The 18,178-nt window shown below is 38.1% G+C and overlaps 1 protein-coding gene across 2 annotated transcripts in view; it reads left to right on the top strand.

The window, feature by feature from the left end:
• Nucleotides 1-18,178, top strand: part of QSER1 (glutamine and serine rich 1) — a 90,612-nt gene that overhangs the window by 51,748 nt on the left and 20,686 nt on the right. For both annotated transcript variants that reach the window (XM_072619229.1, XM_072619228.1), the window contains one exon: nt 4,893-8,558. In XM_072619229.1, the coding sequence (XP_072475330.1) occupies nt 4,893-8,558 (3,666 nt within the window). The remainder of the gene's footprint in view (nt 1-4,892; nt 8,559-18,178) is intronic.

The following is an 18,178-nucleotide window of genomic DNA, read 5'->3' as shown; positions in this document are numbered from 1 at the left end:
GATCAATTATAAATGACTTAGCTCTTTTCAGCAATACAATGATCCAAGACAATTCCTGAGGACTTGTGAGTGAAAATGCTATTCATATACAGAGAAAGAACTGATGAAGTCTGAATGCAGATTGAAACATTCAGTTTTCACTTCATTTTTTTCGTGCTTGTTTTCTTTTGCTCTGTTACTTCTTTCACAACATGACTAATATGGAAATATGTTTTACATGATTGCACACATATAACCTATATCAAACTAAGTGCTTACCATCTTAGGGAGGAAAGAGCTGAGTAAGAGAGGGAGAAAATATGGAACTTAAAAAAAAATTGCTAAAATTTGTCTTAACATGTAACTGGAAAAAATAAGATTTTATTATTTATTTTTTTTAAAATGGTACCAGGAGTGCTGGAGCAAGGATATTAAGTGAGACTGGAGAGAAGAACTATCATGGCAATAGAACTTTTTTGGGCTACATCAGTGAAAAAGAAGATAAGAGAAGGAATAGGGTCACTGTGAAGGGCATATGGCATGATAACAGAGGGCAAGAGGCAGAGCTATTCCTTGATTCTGGTTTCTCTTCCAAAGAGAAAATAGTATTTGGATTAGGAAGTCCAAAAGAAAAGTAGCTAAAAAAGAAGTGAAATTCAAGGTAAGGAGATAGCACCCAGTTGCTTTTTGTAAATTCAAGTCATCTGGTCCAAATGAAATATGTGCATTCTCAGGTATTGAAAGTACTGCCAGGTAAGATTACAGAAACACTGTTAACATGTTTGAAAGAAGATGAAGAATGGTAGAGATGCCAAATGACTGGAGAAGGGAATAGACCTCGACTTTACTACCTGTAGTAAGCTATTGGGCAGGTCCCTTCATCTCTGTGGGCCTTAGTTTCCTCATTTGGAATGAGGTCCTAAGATGGTCATAAGTTCCTTCAAGCACTAAATCAGTAAGCCTGTGAGAAAGGTGATAGTCTTGTTGTAGTCAGCTCTGTTTTGACTTCAGTTAGAGAGTATTGTCATTGGTTCTGAAATGAGGTTGATGAAACTAACGTGCACCCAGAGGGAGGCAGTAGAATGATGAGCAGCCTGGTAGTTAGGCCATTTAAGAATGAGTTTACAGAGTTAGGGAGTAAAGAAGACTTAAGGGTAACTGTCTTCAAGGAGTTGTAGGTCTGTCATGTGGAAAAGTGAATAGGTTTATTCTACACCATCGGTGGAAAGGTGGAAAAATTATTGAGTTCATCTAGTCTAAACCTCATTGTAAAGGTGAAGAAACTGAGGCCCAAAGAGGTTAAATAATTGACCTTGTGTCATATAGGTCATACGTAATGTCATGCATGGCAGAAATGAGGTTTGTACCCTGGTTCTTTGATTCCAGAAATCCATTATCCTTAGTAGGGCCATGATTGTTAATCAGAGTGATACAAAGGAAGATTGAGGTTTGATGTAAGCAAAACACTTCCTAATAATTTTTTTTAAGAAAATGGTTCAGGTATGGGTTGGATTAGAATGGTCTCTGTGGTCCCTTCTAGCAATGAGATTTGTTGACTCTGAATTCAATCTGTCCTCGGGTCTGATGGGCTCTGCCTGGAGTCAGTGAGTTCTCTCTTCGTTAAGCATCTGTGAGCAAAGGTTGAGTGAGCACTTATCACACATGTGGCGGAGGGATTCATAGAAAATGTGTCTTGAGAATATGTAGATTATTGATACCATAAAAACTGGTAGAACATGGAACTTCTTAAGGCAGCATTTAGAGATTTGTTGCATATAATTTAAAAGCTTATATATTTTTGGTAGTGATGAGGTGTGAGAAGTTTAAAATTATATAAGTTTTTATGTATATGTACATACATGCATGTGTATGTATGTGTATGTATATATGTATCTATTTCCCCCTTCAGTAGCGTGTGGTTCTTTCTCCCTTTAGGAGGAGCAACACTTTTCTAAGTAGAAAACACTTGATCTAATTTATTTTTCTACTTGTGGGCTTTGTGTGTAGCATAGCAAAAAGTGGTAGAAGATTAATTTTTGTATGTTATACACACTACTTCCCAAAACGCAAAACAATCATTTTATTAAGCGAAGCTATCACAAGATGCTATTCTAAAAATTAGTTCATTTCAGATTTATGATTTGTGTGAGGTTTTTTTCCCTATTTTTAATCTTATTTTTCTTAATATTTAAAAAAATATTTGCTATCTTTGTAAGGCTTTTTAAACTTGGCACCTAGATTATGAATGAGAAATTTTTAAAATAAAAATAATAATGCAAATATTATGAAGTGATGAGTAAAAGAAATATAGTCAAGTTCCTCAAATAAAATAATCTGAACTACAGTGTCTCATCAGTTCATGAAAATAATACTGTGTAAAAGCTTTTTTCCCGTCTCCTAAAGTCTTTTTATGTTACATATTTAAATTCAGGCTGTTAGTCTGTAAAAAAAAAAAAAAAGTAGTTTGACACTTGTTATTCAGGAGTTAAGTAGTTATATTTTCTTTTGGGGGGAAATAAGCTCTGGGGTGTGTGTGTGTGCAAAAGGAACAAATGACTTTTAATCACTTTTTTGTAAATATCTGTATTCTGCTTACATTAATTTAAAACATTCTAATATTATAAAGAATAAAATTCTTTTAATTAAGTTTTTTAGTTTTAAAAATCATTGTTGTAATCAGCATCAAACTTATAATAGAACTGGATTCCGGTTTCTGGACCTATGAATCCCAGAATATAGGCTCAATGAGATTTTTTTTTCAGTTATACTGAGTTACCTTAGAGATGGAAAGAGGGAACAATGACTTCACAATATCTTAGTACCTCATTATAGTCATGTATTATGCACATATCCACACTTGTCTTTTTACCAAATTTGCTGAAGCCACCAGAAATTTACCTAGATTTCACCTTTGAAGTTCATTTGATTTAAAAAAAAAAGTCATGATGCAGAGAGTGGAAGAGTTACAGGGCACATAACAGTGTAATATTATTAATAACCGTAGAGGCCCTGAAGTGCCTAAGATGTCTGCCCAAGAAAACTTGAAAGACAACGCTGATAATGTCTTAAATAGAAAGAACACTTTAAAGTTTGCAAAGCTCTTTCCTTACTGTGATCCTCGGAAAGAACTGCATGTATTGAGGTTCAAACCCAGGCCTTTCCTGGCTCTCCAAACACATGTTCTCTACACAAAATAGGGCAGAGGTAAGTGGTAACTCCAGTTGAAGATGGCAGCTGTGGACCTCAAGTGCAAACAGCATTTACCACCTTTTCTATGCTGAGGTGAACACGTTGACCTTTAGACCTCCAATTACATATCTGTACTATTCATTTGTTGAGTGAGAACTATATAGGACCAAGAAGGACTACCCATGCTGTCATGAGACCCCAACTCTTCCCTAATCTTCTCCGTTCTCTTTGGAAGTCTGCTGTCCACACCACACAGTACATACCTGTTAGGTTACTGCTGCCATTATTGGTTGTAAAGTTGGGAACTGCTATTACATCTGGCTGGGGGATTGAATTTGGACAGAGAGGTGGTGGTGACGGAATGGGAAAAAAACAAGTCGCAGAATTTAAAATCTCCTATTATAGCCTACATGTATGTTGTGTACCACTCCCCCTTTTCTCACACCTCTCTGCATTTCTCTATAGCACATCTATCTAGAGAATATGCAGAGGAATACATAAAGAATCTTTTGGCATGGAGGTCTCCTGATGTGAGGATTCCCTCCACTATGACATATCATAATTTGTTTTGTTTTACCAGATAAACTTTAGGGAGTTGCCTACAGTGCATAAAGATTAAGGGACTTGTCCAGGTGTTTAAAAAAGGATGTGAACTGTATAGTCTTCTGACTCCAAAGCCCAGCATTCTCTTCACTGTGCCATGTTGCTTTGGTTTTTGGGCTTTTTGTTATTAATGACCATTAATATTTCAATATGGTAAGACAGAATCACATAAGTATAATTTTTAATTAATTTAGGTTTCAGTTACTGTTGCCTTACTATGTAGCCTGTTTATACAACTATTTTGATAATTAAAAACTAATTGTTAGAGTACCTGTTGTTGCTAGTGGTTTGCTAGACATTTTCTCATCTTTTTGAGGAGGCGGCACTTTTTGATATTTAACAGAAGAAGGGGAATTGAAATAGAAGGGGAATCTACATATTAGGGCCATGGAATATTTCCAAAGCATATACTTTTAATATTTTCTCACATTTTTACAATTGTCATGCATGTCTTGTAATGTTTTTTGCTAAGTAGTAAATAAATTTTGAATTTCAAATGTAAGAAAAACATGTATGTTTTGACAACAGAAACCTTTTGAGTATTTTAAGCTTAATATTTAAAATGCATTTGTTCCTTAGACTGTGGGCAGCTCAGCGTTAATTTTTAATTTGGCTAGATTCTTTTTGAAGGTGAAAATGTGTACCAATATAATGTGTATTTGGCTTTGTAATTTTTTAATTACCCTGTTGTAAAAATAGGTGAATTCCAATTAGATACCTATTCATGTGAAATTAAAATTACATACATGATTTTCTGATTGAATACAACTCTAAGTACTTTCGAATAGTGAATTTTAAAGTTCATCAATTTTCAAGAGCTATTCCTTTCGAATGTATGTGTAGAACCTATCTATATAAAACCATATGCCGTCTCAGGGTGGGAGTGGGGAAGTAGCAGGGAAGGGAGGGGGAAAATCTAAGATATATGGAAGTGATTGTAGAACACAGAAAACAAATAAAATAATTTTTTTTAAAAAAGTTATTCCTATCACATGTTTTTCCTCATAGGCAAGGATGTGAGGTATATGTGAGAATTTTTCATTGCTATCAAATCTGTACTACATATGTAGATATTTGTACTATCTTTTTATAAATACTGGTTGTGTTTTTTCCCCTCATAGGTATGCATTCCTCAACAACAACTGAGCTGTTTGTTACTGGAGCTTTGCCAACCACTGGAACGTTTCCGTCAACATCCACTCTTTCCACTTATCAACATCCCAACACCTTCAGCAATAGAAACTTTGCTACCACCCCCCCTCTGACACTTCAAGATTCAGCTTTCAGTAATAGTACAAACGGTATTTTAAATCCTCATGACCCTTTACTGCAAATCAAGACTTCACAGGGTACTATTCCAACTGCTTTGGCATTTGAACGCCTGGGCAGTTCTGTGTTGAGTACCAGTATGCCACCTCAGTCATCTACATATCGTTCAGCTCAAGAGTCTGCACCCCATCTCTTACAGCCTCAGTTTAGCTTGTTGTCTTCACCCCTTGGAGGAGCCCAGCAAGCTTCTCAAGCCTATAGCTCATCTGTTTTTACTGGTTCTACTACATCCATTGAAAGAGTTCTTCGAGAATGTAGTGTTATTAAACACCATCAGCGGCCTTCAAATACTCAGTCTATTCAGACACAATTGACTGGTTCACAGCATTCCTTACCTAGTTACTTTTCAAATGCAAGTGTAGCTGATTTTCAGGATACAACCAGGCAGCCATCTTTATCTTGTAATTCAATTGGAGATTCTACTCAGGTGAGCAATGGAGGACCACAACAGAAGACCTCCCAGGTCTCAGTGGGACTGGCTCAGTCTTACCCATCTACAATTCCATCACCCAGCTATCTTCCTACTTCAAAAGTAAAAAACTGTTCTACAAAGCAACCACCAAGGTCAGCTAAGACCCCCAAACCTCAAAGTGTGATGCCTCCTGTGCTAAAACAAAGCTTTTCCAAATCTTTACACAACCAGAGTTCTGTGATATCAGGCCAAGCACAAATTTATTCTACAGCTCAGCTACCCAGCCTTTTATCAGTTAGCCAGTCCCAAAATTATGCTTCCACACAGTCACATAATGTGCCATCTATTGTTCATTCGCAGGTTTACACACACAATAAAACTGAGAAGTTGCCACCCTTGTATAAAACACTGACTTTTTCTGGGCAATCTCAAACAGTAACTTCTGAAAGTCAGACAATTAGTTACTCCCCTGATCAACAACAGGTTTTAGCTTCACTTACAAATGAGAACTTCTCTGCTCAAACAAGAGCTATTTCTTCAGTTAGCCAGTCTCAGAGCTATTCTTCTGGTCACTCTCAGGGTTTATCTACCGTCAGTCAGTCACAGGTTAGTTTCTCATCTCAGTCACAAGTTTTGTCATCTGGTAGCCCTTCAGAAAACTATACTTCAGGGCAGTCTCTAACATTAACATCGTCTTCTCTTCCATTTTCTTCTTCACCTCAAGTCCAGAATTTGCCAGCTTCTAGTTCAACCCAGAATTATATTTCTATGCATTCTTCTCAAAGTGCTCAGACCCAAGGATCATCATCACCACAGTCACATAAATTTTTGCCAACTGCTCAGTCATCTCCTTTTGCATCCCCTGTTCATTCACAAACCTTACAAACTAATAGACCTTCCTCTGATGCAAAATCTTACACTAAAAGGAAACCTGATTCTACTATGTATACATCTTCAAAACAAGAAGATGATTTTCCAGTGCAAGATTTACAAGTGTTACAGCAGCGGGCATCTCTTGAATCACCAACCCAAAGGTTGCCTGAGGGAGAAATTAATGCTCAAGATCCAGCCTACAGAATTTCAAAGGCAGATGATAGATATCCTCAGAGTGTAATCAGAAGTAATTCTTGCCTTGAAGATCAAGTTGTTGGTGTTAGTCTACAAAAGCAAGAAAAGGAGGAAAGAATGGTCAGCTCTATGACACATCTTACCCAGTCAATTGGGCCAGTGCCTAACGTGTCAGGCCATGATATTAAGAAAGCATCTAATTTAATGCAGACTTCACAAGTAAACACAAATACAAAAGAATTAAACCAGCAACATCCTCTTCTGCCTAAGGTTCATGAAGTACAGGTACAAGAACAACATAGTCAGGCTATTCACCCTTCCTCACAGATTCAAATTCAGACTAATGCTTTAAGACAAGTCCATCAACTACCCTTGCCTAATTCACAGGTACTTCTAGAGTCTGGGTATGACTTGCAGATTTTTCAGCAGTCAATTTTACAGGCAGGTTTAGGCCAAGTAAAGGTATCAACACAGATACAACCTGTTCAGAGTTCTCAGCAAATAGTACATCCATTCCTTCAGATGGATGGCCCTGTTATTCAAAGCAGTGGTGGACATGCTCAACAGCAACTTCATCCTCAAAATTCTGAAGTCATTAAAATGGATCTCTCAGAATCTTCTAAACCATTGCAGCAGCATCTGGCAACAAAAGGCGTTTTTAATCAACCAAATCAACATGATTCAAAGAATCAGTTTGTTCCCCTTGGTTCCGTGTGTTTTCCAGAGTCAATACTTCTCAGTGATGAGAGAAACATTTTATCAAATGATGATATTTTAGCAGCTACTGCTGCTGCTTGTGGGGTTACGCCATCTGATTTTGCCAAATCAACTGCAAATGAAACGCTTCAAACAGTTGAGAATGGTGATGACCCCAAATCCCATTTTCAGCAATCAGCAGATATTAGGCGTGTAACTCCAGACTTCAACTCCCTGACAGCCATGGTTGGAAAATCAGAGAATCTCAATAATATTTCATTAAATGGAGGCCAGATTACTATAAACCTTTCATCCATACCTATAATTCATTCAAAGAATTTGAATCTTGATCAAAAGCATCTTGAAACTTCTGATCAAACTATCACCCCCTCAGCAGTTGAGGAGCAGCAGCGATCCTCTGATACAGTGAATAAAGCCTCTCATATCACTAATGAGTCTGAAGAAGACAGTGAAGCCCCCACCGATGGCCTGTTAAATAACAGAGACCAAGAGTTTGTTACTAGTAGTAAAAGTCTAAGTGGAGAAAGTGCTGTTTCAGAGAACGAATTTCATATGGCTAGTGACAGTAGTGCTACAGGGGCCCATAATAAAGTCTCACTTCCTCTAATGGCTATGGCACAACCTGGGGATATGATCAGTGTGAAGACTGAAGAAAATGACCAAGATATAATACAATTCAACTTTCAGAAAAAAAGACTTACAGGAAAAGGGCTAATGAAGGAGGATGATAACAATAGTAACCAGAAACAGGTAAAATGGCACCCACAAAGTAAACGTCAGAGTTCTAGGGGCACAGATGCATGCTTGCCATTTTCTTCTTCTAGTTCAGAATGTTGTCATGATGGCTATCAGCATCAAGAAAAGATGAGACAGAAGATCAGAGAAGTTGAGGAAAAGCAGCCAGAAGTGAAAACGGGATTTATTGCTTCTTTTTTAGACTTTCTGAAATCTGGACCCAAACAGCAGTTTTCAGCCCCTGCTGTACGTATGCCAAATCGGACTCGGCGGCCAGGGCCCCAGGTTGTTCGTGCACCTTGCCACACCCAACTCCCAAAGACTTCATCTACTTCACCTGCAGTATCTGAAGCTGGGGGCTTTAGTCCTTCTAGAAAAATTGATGAACTCAAGAAAAACTTTGAAGCTTTACCTTCATTTTCTTCTGATGATGAAGATTCTGGAGGATGTAGTAATGATCTTCAAAAGAGCATCTCCACTGTTTTATCCACTTTGGATGATACCTCTGATAAAAAAAATAAATCAGGTAAAATTTTACATTGGTAGTCATGATTGTGATTTAGCACTAACATAACAATTTCTAATGGGATTATCAGTGTTAAACTTTTTTTTTTTTTAAATTAAAGTAGGTACAGAGGTGAGAATAGGAGAGAAAATGTTGGCCTGTAGGTGGCATGTGTCTTAATTAAAAATGGCTTTTTCAGGAGAAAGTGGTTACCCTGCTGGAGTGAATGCTGTGTTGCTATTATCTTCCTTGGGGGTTGGATGGGGGATGGGTAGCTAGTACTTTCTTTCTTAGTAGCTTCTGACAAATAATAGAAAAATTGGGAAATTCATTTGAAGTAGTTTGGAAAAGAACTTTGTCCTCTGTAGGCAAGGCAGTTGAGGTCTAGGTTGAAGGGATTCATGTGAAGGTTAAGGAAAATCTATAGACAGGCCAGCAGGACAGCACCAGGGAACTTATCTGGAGACAAAAGTTGAGGTCAGATCAGTTGATGTGATAAATGTGGTCACTAGAGTGGGGTGGGTGTGAGTGTGCGTGAGTGTGCTCATGTGTGCTCATGTGTGTATTTGCATAAGACAGACTGAGGGTTAGTTAAGATCAGGACTAAAAATTGAAGAGGAGATAGAATGTAAAGTGACTTTAGAGAAAGCTCCAACTAAACCTTGTAAGAACATGAAACAGTGCCTCTTTTAAAATTGACTCAAGCATTACCTTACTGTAACGTCTTGAGGCTTTAAGGGATCCCCAGCTTGTGATAATCTTTCATAAAGCAAGCTCTTGTTGTCTGCTTAGATATCCTACCTATTCCATTCCTGTCAGATGGCAGGATTTCTTTTGTAAGATTTGAGGGTTCTGCTGTGGTTTCAGGATACATGTCACTTACCTGTCTCCCAGACGCTAGAAGATTCTGAGAACCAGATCAGATGGAACGTTGGCAATTTCAGTGGGATTTTTGTTTTTAAGTGATGTCCTAAGAGTCAAACTGTTTATTGTGATGTACAGTTTCATTTCTCTGGGTTTGAAATAGTCTTTAACTTACAAAAGTGATGTCAAATAGCTAATGTTCTAAATCTCTTTGGACAAAGTTTGATAAGTTTATATTTAAATATATAAATGTGTATCCTTGTGTAAAGACTCTACTCAGAGTCATTCTCTGGTGTCTTATTATGGCCTAGAGAGAATCCTGGGTTATTGAAAGCTGTACAGGCAGAGTACAAGCTCTGGTAAGTCCCATCAAGTTGGAAAACATGAAATTGTATATGTTACCCAAGGGCTAACCTAACACATGGTTTACAACCATGTTGGCTACATTCAGAATAATGAATTTTTCAATCATTTCATTTCATTTTGGGGGAGAAATTTAACTTTATTGATGTATTTTGTTTCAAGATTATTTTTAATCTCCCAGTATATCCCTTGTTCCTTCCCCTCCCAGAGAGTTAGTTATCCTTTTTGTTTTTTTAAAGAGTAAAAGTGAGAAAGGGAAAAATATTTCATCAGAACTAACCAGCATATATCTAATTATGACAGAATAAGCCATATTCCACATCTGTACCCTTGCAAAGAAAGAATGGAAGTCTATCCTTTTTCTTATTCTGAATTAAGCTGAGTTGTCATGATTGCATAATTTTGTTTCAGATTTTTTTGTTCTTTGAATTTGTGTTGTTATAGTACCTTTTATATGTTGTTTTCCTGTTTCCATAGATAGCTCTTTTTATCAGTTCATATATCTTTCCTGTATTGTTTGTGTCCATTGTTTTTTGAAGTGCAGTAACATGCCATTACATTGCTACATCACAGTTTGTTTACCCATTCTACTCTCATTGAGTATTGGTTTTGTTTGCTACTTTTTCATGTCATAATACTGTAGATGATAGCTGTCATCTCTCATAATATTGTAGGTGACAGATACTTTGGTGTGTGGGGATCCAACTTTGATATCCTTAGGTGTTTGCCCAGCAGTGGGATCTCTGTTCAGAAAAGCCTTGACAAGTCTCAAGACCATCTACAAGACCATGGAGGGTTTTGGGTGTCAGTTCAAGGAGTACCTTGAGGACAAGAGCAGCAGCACACCTGCTGTGTATTGGCTCCCAGCTGCAAAATTCCCCCCAAACTGCCAAGTGCAAACCATATGAAAATGTAATTGGGAAATATTTAACAAAATAAATAAAAATGTAGTATAACATAGTTAATGTTTTCTAAGTCAGTTTGCTGCACAAGATCCATTTCTCTGAGTGACACCACTGCAGTACACAGTCTAAAGAAGCAGTATGGACCAGTGGAAAGGGCAATGACTGGAGTCAAAGGCCCAGGGTTCAAATTATATCTCTCATACTTGGTATAACTAAGTGACCTTAGACAAATCACTTAGTCTCCATGGACCTTGTTTCCCTCTCCTATAAAATTAAGGGATTGGATTAGATGGCTTATGAGGTCCATTACAGATTTAAATTTCTGATCTTATAATTGTAGGAATTTTAATAAAATCCCTTATTCACATTTCCAGCTTTCTTTTTAGATTTGGGCAGAGAATTTTATTAATAAAGTATAAAAAGCCAGTGATAAGAATTTGTTATAAAAGTGGGTATGAACTCATTTTTAAAATTTTATTGTTTTTGGTTTTATATCAGTTATTCCTTATATATACCTCTCTTCTTTTAGTCTTGTCTTTAACAAAGAGGGAAAAAAGTTAAGCAAGAAGGTGTTTGTACTTCTTAAAAGCAGAATTCCAAAGATTCTTCTTTGATATTTTTAGTGTAGAATTAATGGAACAGTTGTTTGTGCCTATTTGAATTCCTGAGATGGAAATGAAAAACAGAGGTTTGAAATGATAGTTTCAAAGTGTTTTCAGTAATTTTGTGAAGTCTATAATGTCAACAAGGAATGATGATAATGAAAAGAACTAAGGGGAAAAGTAGGACACCCGTAGTATATACGATGAGGAGAAAGCTAGATTTTCCCTTCTTTAAGTTCTTCTTCCTGGGATTCCGATTGGGGTAGAAGTAAAGCAGACAGCCACCAACATAATATACAAGTAGAAGTACAATAAGAGTATAAAAATTGCTTCATATGAATGCAAAAATTTGCAGTGCCAAAAATCTCTGGATCACACAGGTGGTTATTCTGTGGTGACATTTATTAGATAGAATAAAAAATCAAAGGCTGTGTTGGACATGAGGATGTCCAAATTGGGGACTGTACACTTCAGGGGCTAACACAGTTGGTGGAAATGTCTGAAGAACATAAGACCCTGCAACCTCCCTACTGTTGCTCACTTGGTTTCAGCCAGAGGCCCTTTTACTTGAGTGGATCTTGTAGCAGTTCAACTGGGCTTCAGCAGTGGCACTATGGATGGACTTGGAGTGGGTCAGGGACTTGGCAGTTGTATTCACTAGTCTGATGTGGCACATCAAGACTGTTGGGGCAGCTTCTTGTTTCTTCTGTTATTCTCCCTCTATTTTGAAGAATTTTGGTTGGTGGTGAAGGTGATGATGAGAACAATGAAAGCTCAGCAAGAGGCTGGGGCAGTAGCAGTAGCCGAGGAGCAGTGGGTTCAGAAGGTGAATGGTATGTCATCTATCAATCAGCAAACATTTATTAAATGTCTATTATGTCATGGGCAGTGTGCTGGTCTCTGGGAACACTGAGGCCTTACAATCTAGCTAGAGGAAACAGTGATGAGAAGTAGGGGGCGCCATTAGTAGCTGAGCAGATCTTGAAGGGTTTCTTATAGAAGGCAGCACTGGAGCTGAATCTTAAGAGAGATGCTTGGAAAGTCAAAAAGATTTTACTTATAGGCATACACAATAAAAAATATTTGGAAACCATTGTTTTAGGGGATGATACACATTGGAAAGTTTGCAAAGCCTAGTTAGGGTACACAAATGCTTTGTCCCTAAGTCCTTGGCATATCATACAATGCAAAAAAAATTACTGTCATCTCTTTTACATATTCTGTCTTTGTTTTTTCCTCAGTACAGCATGCATTGCTCACAGTGTGTGTAAGTGAATGGTTGGTGTGGGTCTTTCTCCTGAAAAATACCACTGAAAAGGTCCTATATTTGCTTCATAGGTGAATGGCCTCTCATCCAAAATTGCTGTCAATAAACCTCTTATTCCATGATTTAAGAACCAAAAAAATGGAATGTCTTATTTGTGGAACAACCAGGAAGACATTGTCACCGGATCAAAAAGTACTTGGCTAGGAGTAAGATGTAAGAAGACTGGAAAAGTAGGAGGAAGCAGGACTTTGAATGCCAAACTGCATTTTGTATTTGATCCTAGAGAGATAGTAGAGAGCCATTAGAGTTTATTGAGTAGGGGAGGGCATGATCAGACCAGCAGACTTTACATTAGTCCAAATATGAGGTGATGAGGGCCTGTACCAGACAGTATTAAGAGGAGAGAAGGGGCTTGTTTGAGAGTTCTTGCAAAGACAGAATCGACAGGCATTGGTAACAGAATGGAGGTGGCAGGGGTGTGGTGGGAGGGAAGGTGGGAGATACTGAGGTGTCCAGGAAGACTTCTGTATTGAGGGACTAGGAGGATGGAGTTGCTCTGTACAGTAATGGGGATGTTTGCAGTGGGAAAAGGCTACAGGAGGAAAATAATGAATTCTGTTTTGGACATGATGAGTTTTTGACACATAAGGAAACTAAGACTCAAAGTCACATGGGTAGTATTTAGCACAGCAAAGATTCAAATCTAGGTCTTTTTATTCCAAATCTAGTGGGGGGTTTTCTGCTGTTCAGGAGTACACATTCTTTAAATATTTATTATGCATTCTTTACATAGTGTATTCATAGTGATGTGAGTCTATTGTGGAATATCACTAGTGAAAGCATTCCTATTTCCCTCTCATCAAGGATGGCCTTTATGCATGAGTAGATTATCCTCATAAAAAAATTATGCATAGATGAGAAAGTAAGCATATGAGTTGGTAGTTATTGATGATCTCTGCTACTGTTTTGGGTTACAAAGTCTGAGGGGGTGTGTGTGTGCACGCATCTTGCATGCCTTCTGCAGGCACCTTTGTGATTGTCCCTTGTGACCCTCAAAATTGTTACCTCCAGCATGGATCTTTTATACATTTGGCCTCGTCTAGCTCCTTTTTTCCATCTCTTTTTTTATGTGCCAATTAATTGTCTATTTGCATCGTTCCTTCAAGACATATGTACTAATAAATTAACACATAGGTTTTGTTAGCACATTTGTTTTTTCTCTTCTTACTCTTCTGTGTGGTGGCTCCACAGCCCTGGATGTTGAAATACATATATCTGAAAAGATTTGCAAAGATTTTTATTCCTAATATATATTTGTTCTTGTTTCAACTTTTAAATATCTTCAGAGTAACTTGCTTAACTGGGTCTCTTGCCAAGCCTTCATTAGTGTTTCTCTCCACCGCATCTCACTTTTTGAAATGATGGCACTGCTCATAATCTAACAATATCCTGCTCTTCTTTTAAGGTTTTACAAAGAATCTATATTCTAAACTGGTATTGCCCTTGGCTGCATGTTTCTTGTCAAGATGAAGTTGTTAGCTGCCTGAGGTAGTTTCTAGGGTCTTTTGATCTCCTTGTTAGGGCTATTGATCTATGTCAGTTAAATGTAAACAATCCAAACTTTTATTTTCATTAATGACTTCTTTTAAATCACATTCATTTCTGAGTAAATTAATATTTCATTCTCCTTTGGAATCTACTTCTTACGTCCAGGATTTTCTCCCTTACCATAACAGTGTTCTCACCCTTCACCAAAATCTTTATCAGCACTTTTTAGTATAGCAAAGAATTGTAAATAAAGGTTATGCCCATCAGTTGAGAATGGGTAAACAAACCATGGTACATTATTATAATGGAATATTTTACTTTGCTATAAGAAAAAAAGGCCTGGTGAATACAGAGAGAACTTTCTAAATAACTGCATGAATTGATGCAAATTAGAGCAAACAGAGCCAGAAATGGAAAGTATAACCTCCACAAAACAATTTTGAAATTATAAAAGAACAAGTTTGGCTGAAAGAAAAGATAGAAGACGACATCTCCCCTGCTTCTTTTCAGGATTTGAGATCCATAGGTGTGAAACATTACATGTAACAGACCTTCTCCATGTGTCATTCAGGGTTTTTTTTCTAATTACATGTACAGACAAATTTTCACATGAATTTGAAAAATTTGAGTTCCAGATTTTCTTCCTCCCTCCCAAGATAAGCAATTTAACGAAGGCAATATACGGGCAATCATGTGAAACATTTTCATATTAGTAGCATTGTGAAAGAAGAAACAGACCAAAAAAAAAAGAACATGAAAAAATTAAGTGAAAATAGTCTGCTTCGATCTGTATTCAGACTCTATCAGTTCTTTGTCTGGATGTGAATAGCGTTTTCCTCATAAGACCTTTGGAATTGTCTTGGAACACTATGTTGCTGGGAATGGCTAAAATACTTATAGTTGATTGTTGTACAGCGTTGCTGTTACTGTTCTCCTGGCTCTTCATTTTGCATCAGTTCATATCTTGGCAGTTTTTTCTGAAATTTGTCTTCTCTTTTTTATTTCTTATATTCTTGTATTTCTTGTATTCTATTACATTCACATACCACAGCTTGTTCAGTCATTCCCCAACTGATGGACATTTCCTCAGTTTCTATTGCTTTGCCACTACAAAGAGATCCACTATGAATATTTTTGTAAAGTAGGTCCTTTTCCCCTTTTTTTGGATCTCTTAGGGAATACAGACCTGATAATGGTATTGCTGGATCAAAGAATTCAGTTTTGCTGAATTTTTTTCTCTTTCTCCTTTTAAAAAAAATACATAAGGTACAGCTGTCTGAGAGGGGGAAAGCTACGGGGGAAATCTAAACGATATAAAAATGAAAGATAGCAACAAAATGTACTTTTGGTAAAATTTTAAAAAAGACTATAACCTTAGAGAGACTGAGGGCCAGTAGAAAGGTGAAGACAAGGGGGCCCAGTATGATGATGCTCAGAACCAGAACTGGGGTCCTAGCTGAACTTGTGGCTTCTTTCCCTCAATGTCCTTAAGAGGGAAAGAAACTCAGAACTAACTTGGCCACCACTTTCAAGGAGCCAAGAGCAGAATGCCTTTCCACAATGGCAAAATCTGAGCTATTGCTGTTGGACTCATCATTGGCCTCTGTGTGGTCCAGCCTGTAGTCTTCACCATGGGCATGATCTACCACTACATCTTCTATCCATCCTACTCCAAAGCAGCCATACATATCAGTCAAGTCCTAATTCAGTGAAGAGTCCGGGGGCAGAGCCAAGATGGTGGACTGACTGTCAGCAAAAGTACAGCTAAACTCCCCTTTGCAGAATTCCTCCAAACAGACCTAGAAAATGCACCAGCTGGAATCCTGATGGGGGGAATTCAGAAAAATCCCAGTGAAGCATTTGAATAGTCCAGATCAGCATAAAGAGGCAGAAATGTCAGAGGTATCAGGGCCTTGGGAGTGGAATCAGGCCATGCAAATACTATGGGTGACAGCTCTGTAGCAGAGCAACATGACTGGGACAGGGGCCAACTGGAAGTTTTGTTCCCCACTACTCAGTCCCAGGTCACAGATCTATAGCAGACCTAGGGACCTGTGTGGGGCAGGATGGGGGTGAGGAGGGTGCCATCCCCAAGTAGGGAGGACTCAGGTCAAAAGAGGAAGTTTAGAAACTAGCTCCAGTGTATGGCTTTGACCTCAGGAACAGACCGGCTTCTGTTTCAGCATCTAGTCCACCCTGCAGAGGAATAACCGGGACAGGAATCCCAGACCAAAGGTAGCCTACAAGTCTGTCATTCTGAATGAACAGACCTTTCCATCTGGTTGGTAGGGGCTAAGTCCAGCAGCATTCTGATGTTGCTCAGACCAAAACCAGTCAGGAACTTGCAGAGCTCAGACTGGGAGCAACAATCAGATTTTGCTCTGATTGAAACCACTTTGGGACCACTGAAAATTTGCAGGTCTCCAGCCTTCTTCCTGAGAACCTGGGATAAGAGACCTTTGATCTCAGTACCCCGAGAAAGCAGCAATAGGACATGGCCAGATCTTCCCTCCAGAAGTAGGGCAAAGCCCAGCCCTCATATCAAGCCTGAAGTTGAGAAGTATGCTGGAAGAATGAGCAAAAAAAAATCTAGAACTCTTGTAGTGACAGGGAAGCCCAAGGACACAAACTTAAAAGAAGAGAGTGTCTCCAATACATCTTCCAGCAGAACCTCAGAGAAAAAACACAGCTTGTTCGCAGACTGGAAGAGATAAAGCAAGAATTTTTTCCAAGAAAGTTAAATGTTTTTATAAATTAAATGAGAGCACTTGAGGGACAAAAAATGGAAAAAGACATGAGAGCTATGAAAGAGAGAAGTGGAAAGGAAATTAAGAACTTGGCACAAAGAGGTATAAAACCTTGCCCAGAGCAACAAAATCCCTGAAAATTAGAATGGATCCAATAGAAACCAATAACTCCCATGAAGTAACAAAAAATAATAAAGTCGGAATGGGGAAAATACATAGGCTCATGTATGTGCGCTCGGGTGCGTGTATGTACACAGAAGGCATTAAATAGAATCATAGCAAAAACAACTGACCTGAAAAAGATTGAGGATAGAAAGTTTAAGAATTTTCTTTTAAGAATTTAAGACTGTCTGACTGCCACAACCAAAAAACCAAGCCTAGACATTTCATTTCAGGAAATCTCAGAACACTGCCCAGAGGCAATGTGGAAATAGCGAGAATCTCCCAATCACCTCCTGAAGGAAACCTCCGAGTGAAAACTCAAGATCATGATAGCCAAAATCTGGAGCATCCGGGTCAGAGGTCCCAAACTTACCTGGCCTGCTGCCCCCTTGAGAAAAAATTTACTAAGAGCCCACTTGGAAATCTACTTTCTTTAACCCTTTAACGTTTTATTTTTTGAAATTTACACCATTTCCAAAAAGTACAATTTTTTTAAATGATGCCTCTTAAATTTAATAATTGTAAATTTGTGGGGTTTTCCTGCATTAAAATTTTGATAATGGCAATATTGCATCATGGGACCATGTGGTATCATATTGTAAACAAGTCATTGTGCATTCATATTCCTGCCAATGCATGGTGGATTTCCCATGTGCTCAAAACGCTCGCTTGCCAACACTGATTGTTAAGACCTTCTGTCAGGTCATAACCTGCGTTTTGTGTATTTATTTGGAAAATAATGTAATCACTACAACTTTAACTCTGTCACGTAACAGATGAAATGTGTACAAACAGTTTTTCAAAGTTTTCTTTTTCCTTACATTTCCATTGCCCCCTTGTTTCTATTCAATGCCCCCCAATTGCACCCCAGGCTATTACTGCCCCCATGGATCATTCCAGCGCCCCCCAGGGGGTGGTATTGCCCACTTTAGAAACTTCTGTTCCAGGTCAAATTTAAAAAAAAAATACTTCACAGAATCAGAAAAAAACATGTCGCATACTGGGGATGTGTGGCACAATTTGGATCGTAATTCAGCAATCACCACTATAGGATGTGAGCTTAACATTAGGAATAACCTAGCAAAACTGAGTATAATGGTACAGGAGGAAAAAAAAAGACCTTTAATGAAATAGAGGACTAATGAGCATTCCTGATGAAAAACTAGTGCTTTGTAGAAAGTTC

Source organism: Notamacropus eugenii, chromosome 6, assembly GCF_028372415.1.
Source record: "Notamacropus eugenii isolate mMacEug1 chromosome 6, mMacEug1.pri_v2, whole genome shotgun sequence".
Taxonomy (NCBI): domain Eukaryota; kingdom Metazoa; phylum Chordata; class Mammalia; order Diprotodontia; family Macropodidae; genus Notamacropus; species Notamacropus eugenii.
The sequence above is the reverse complement of the archived record's forward strand: the minus strand, read 5'-3'. Positions and strand labels throughout refer to the sequence as shown.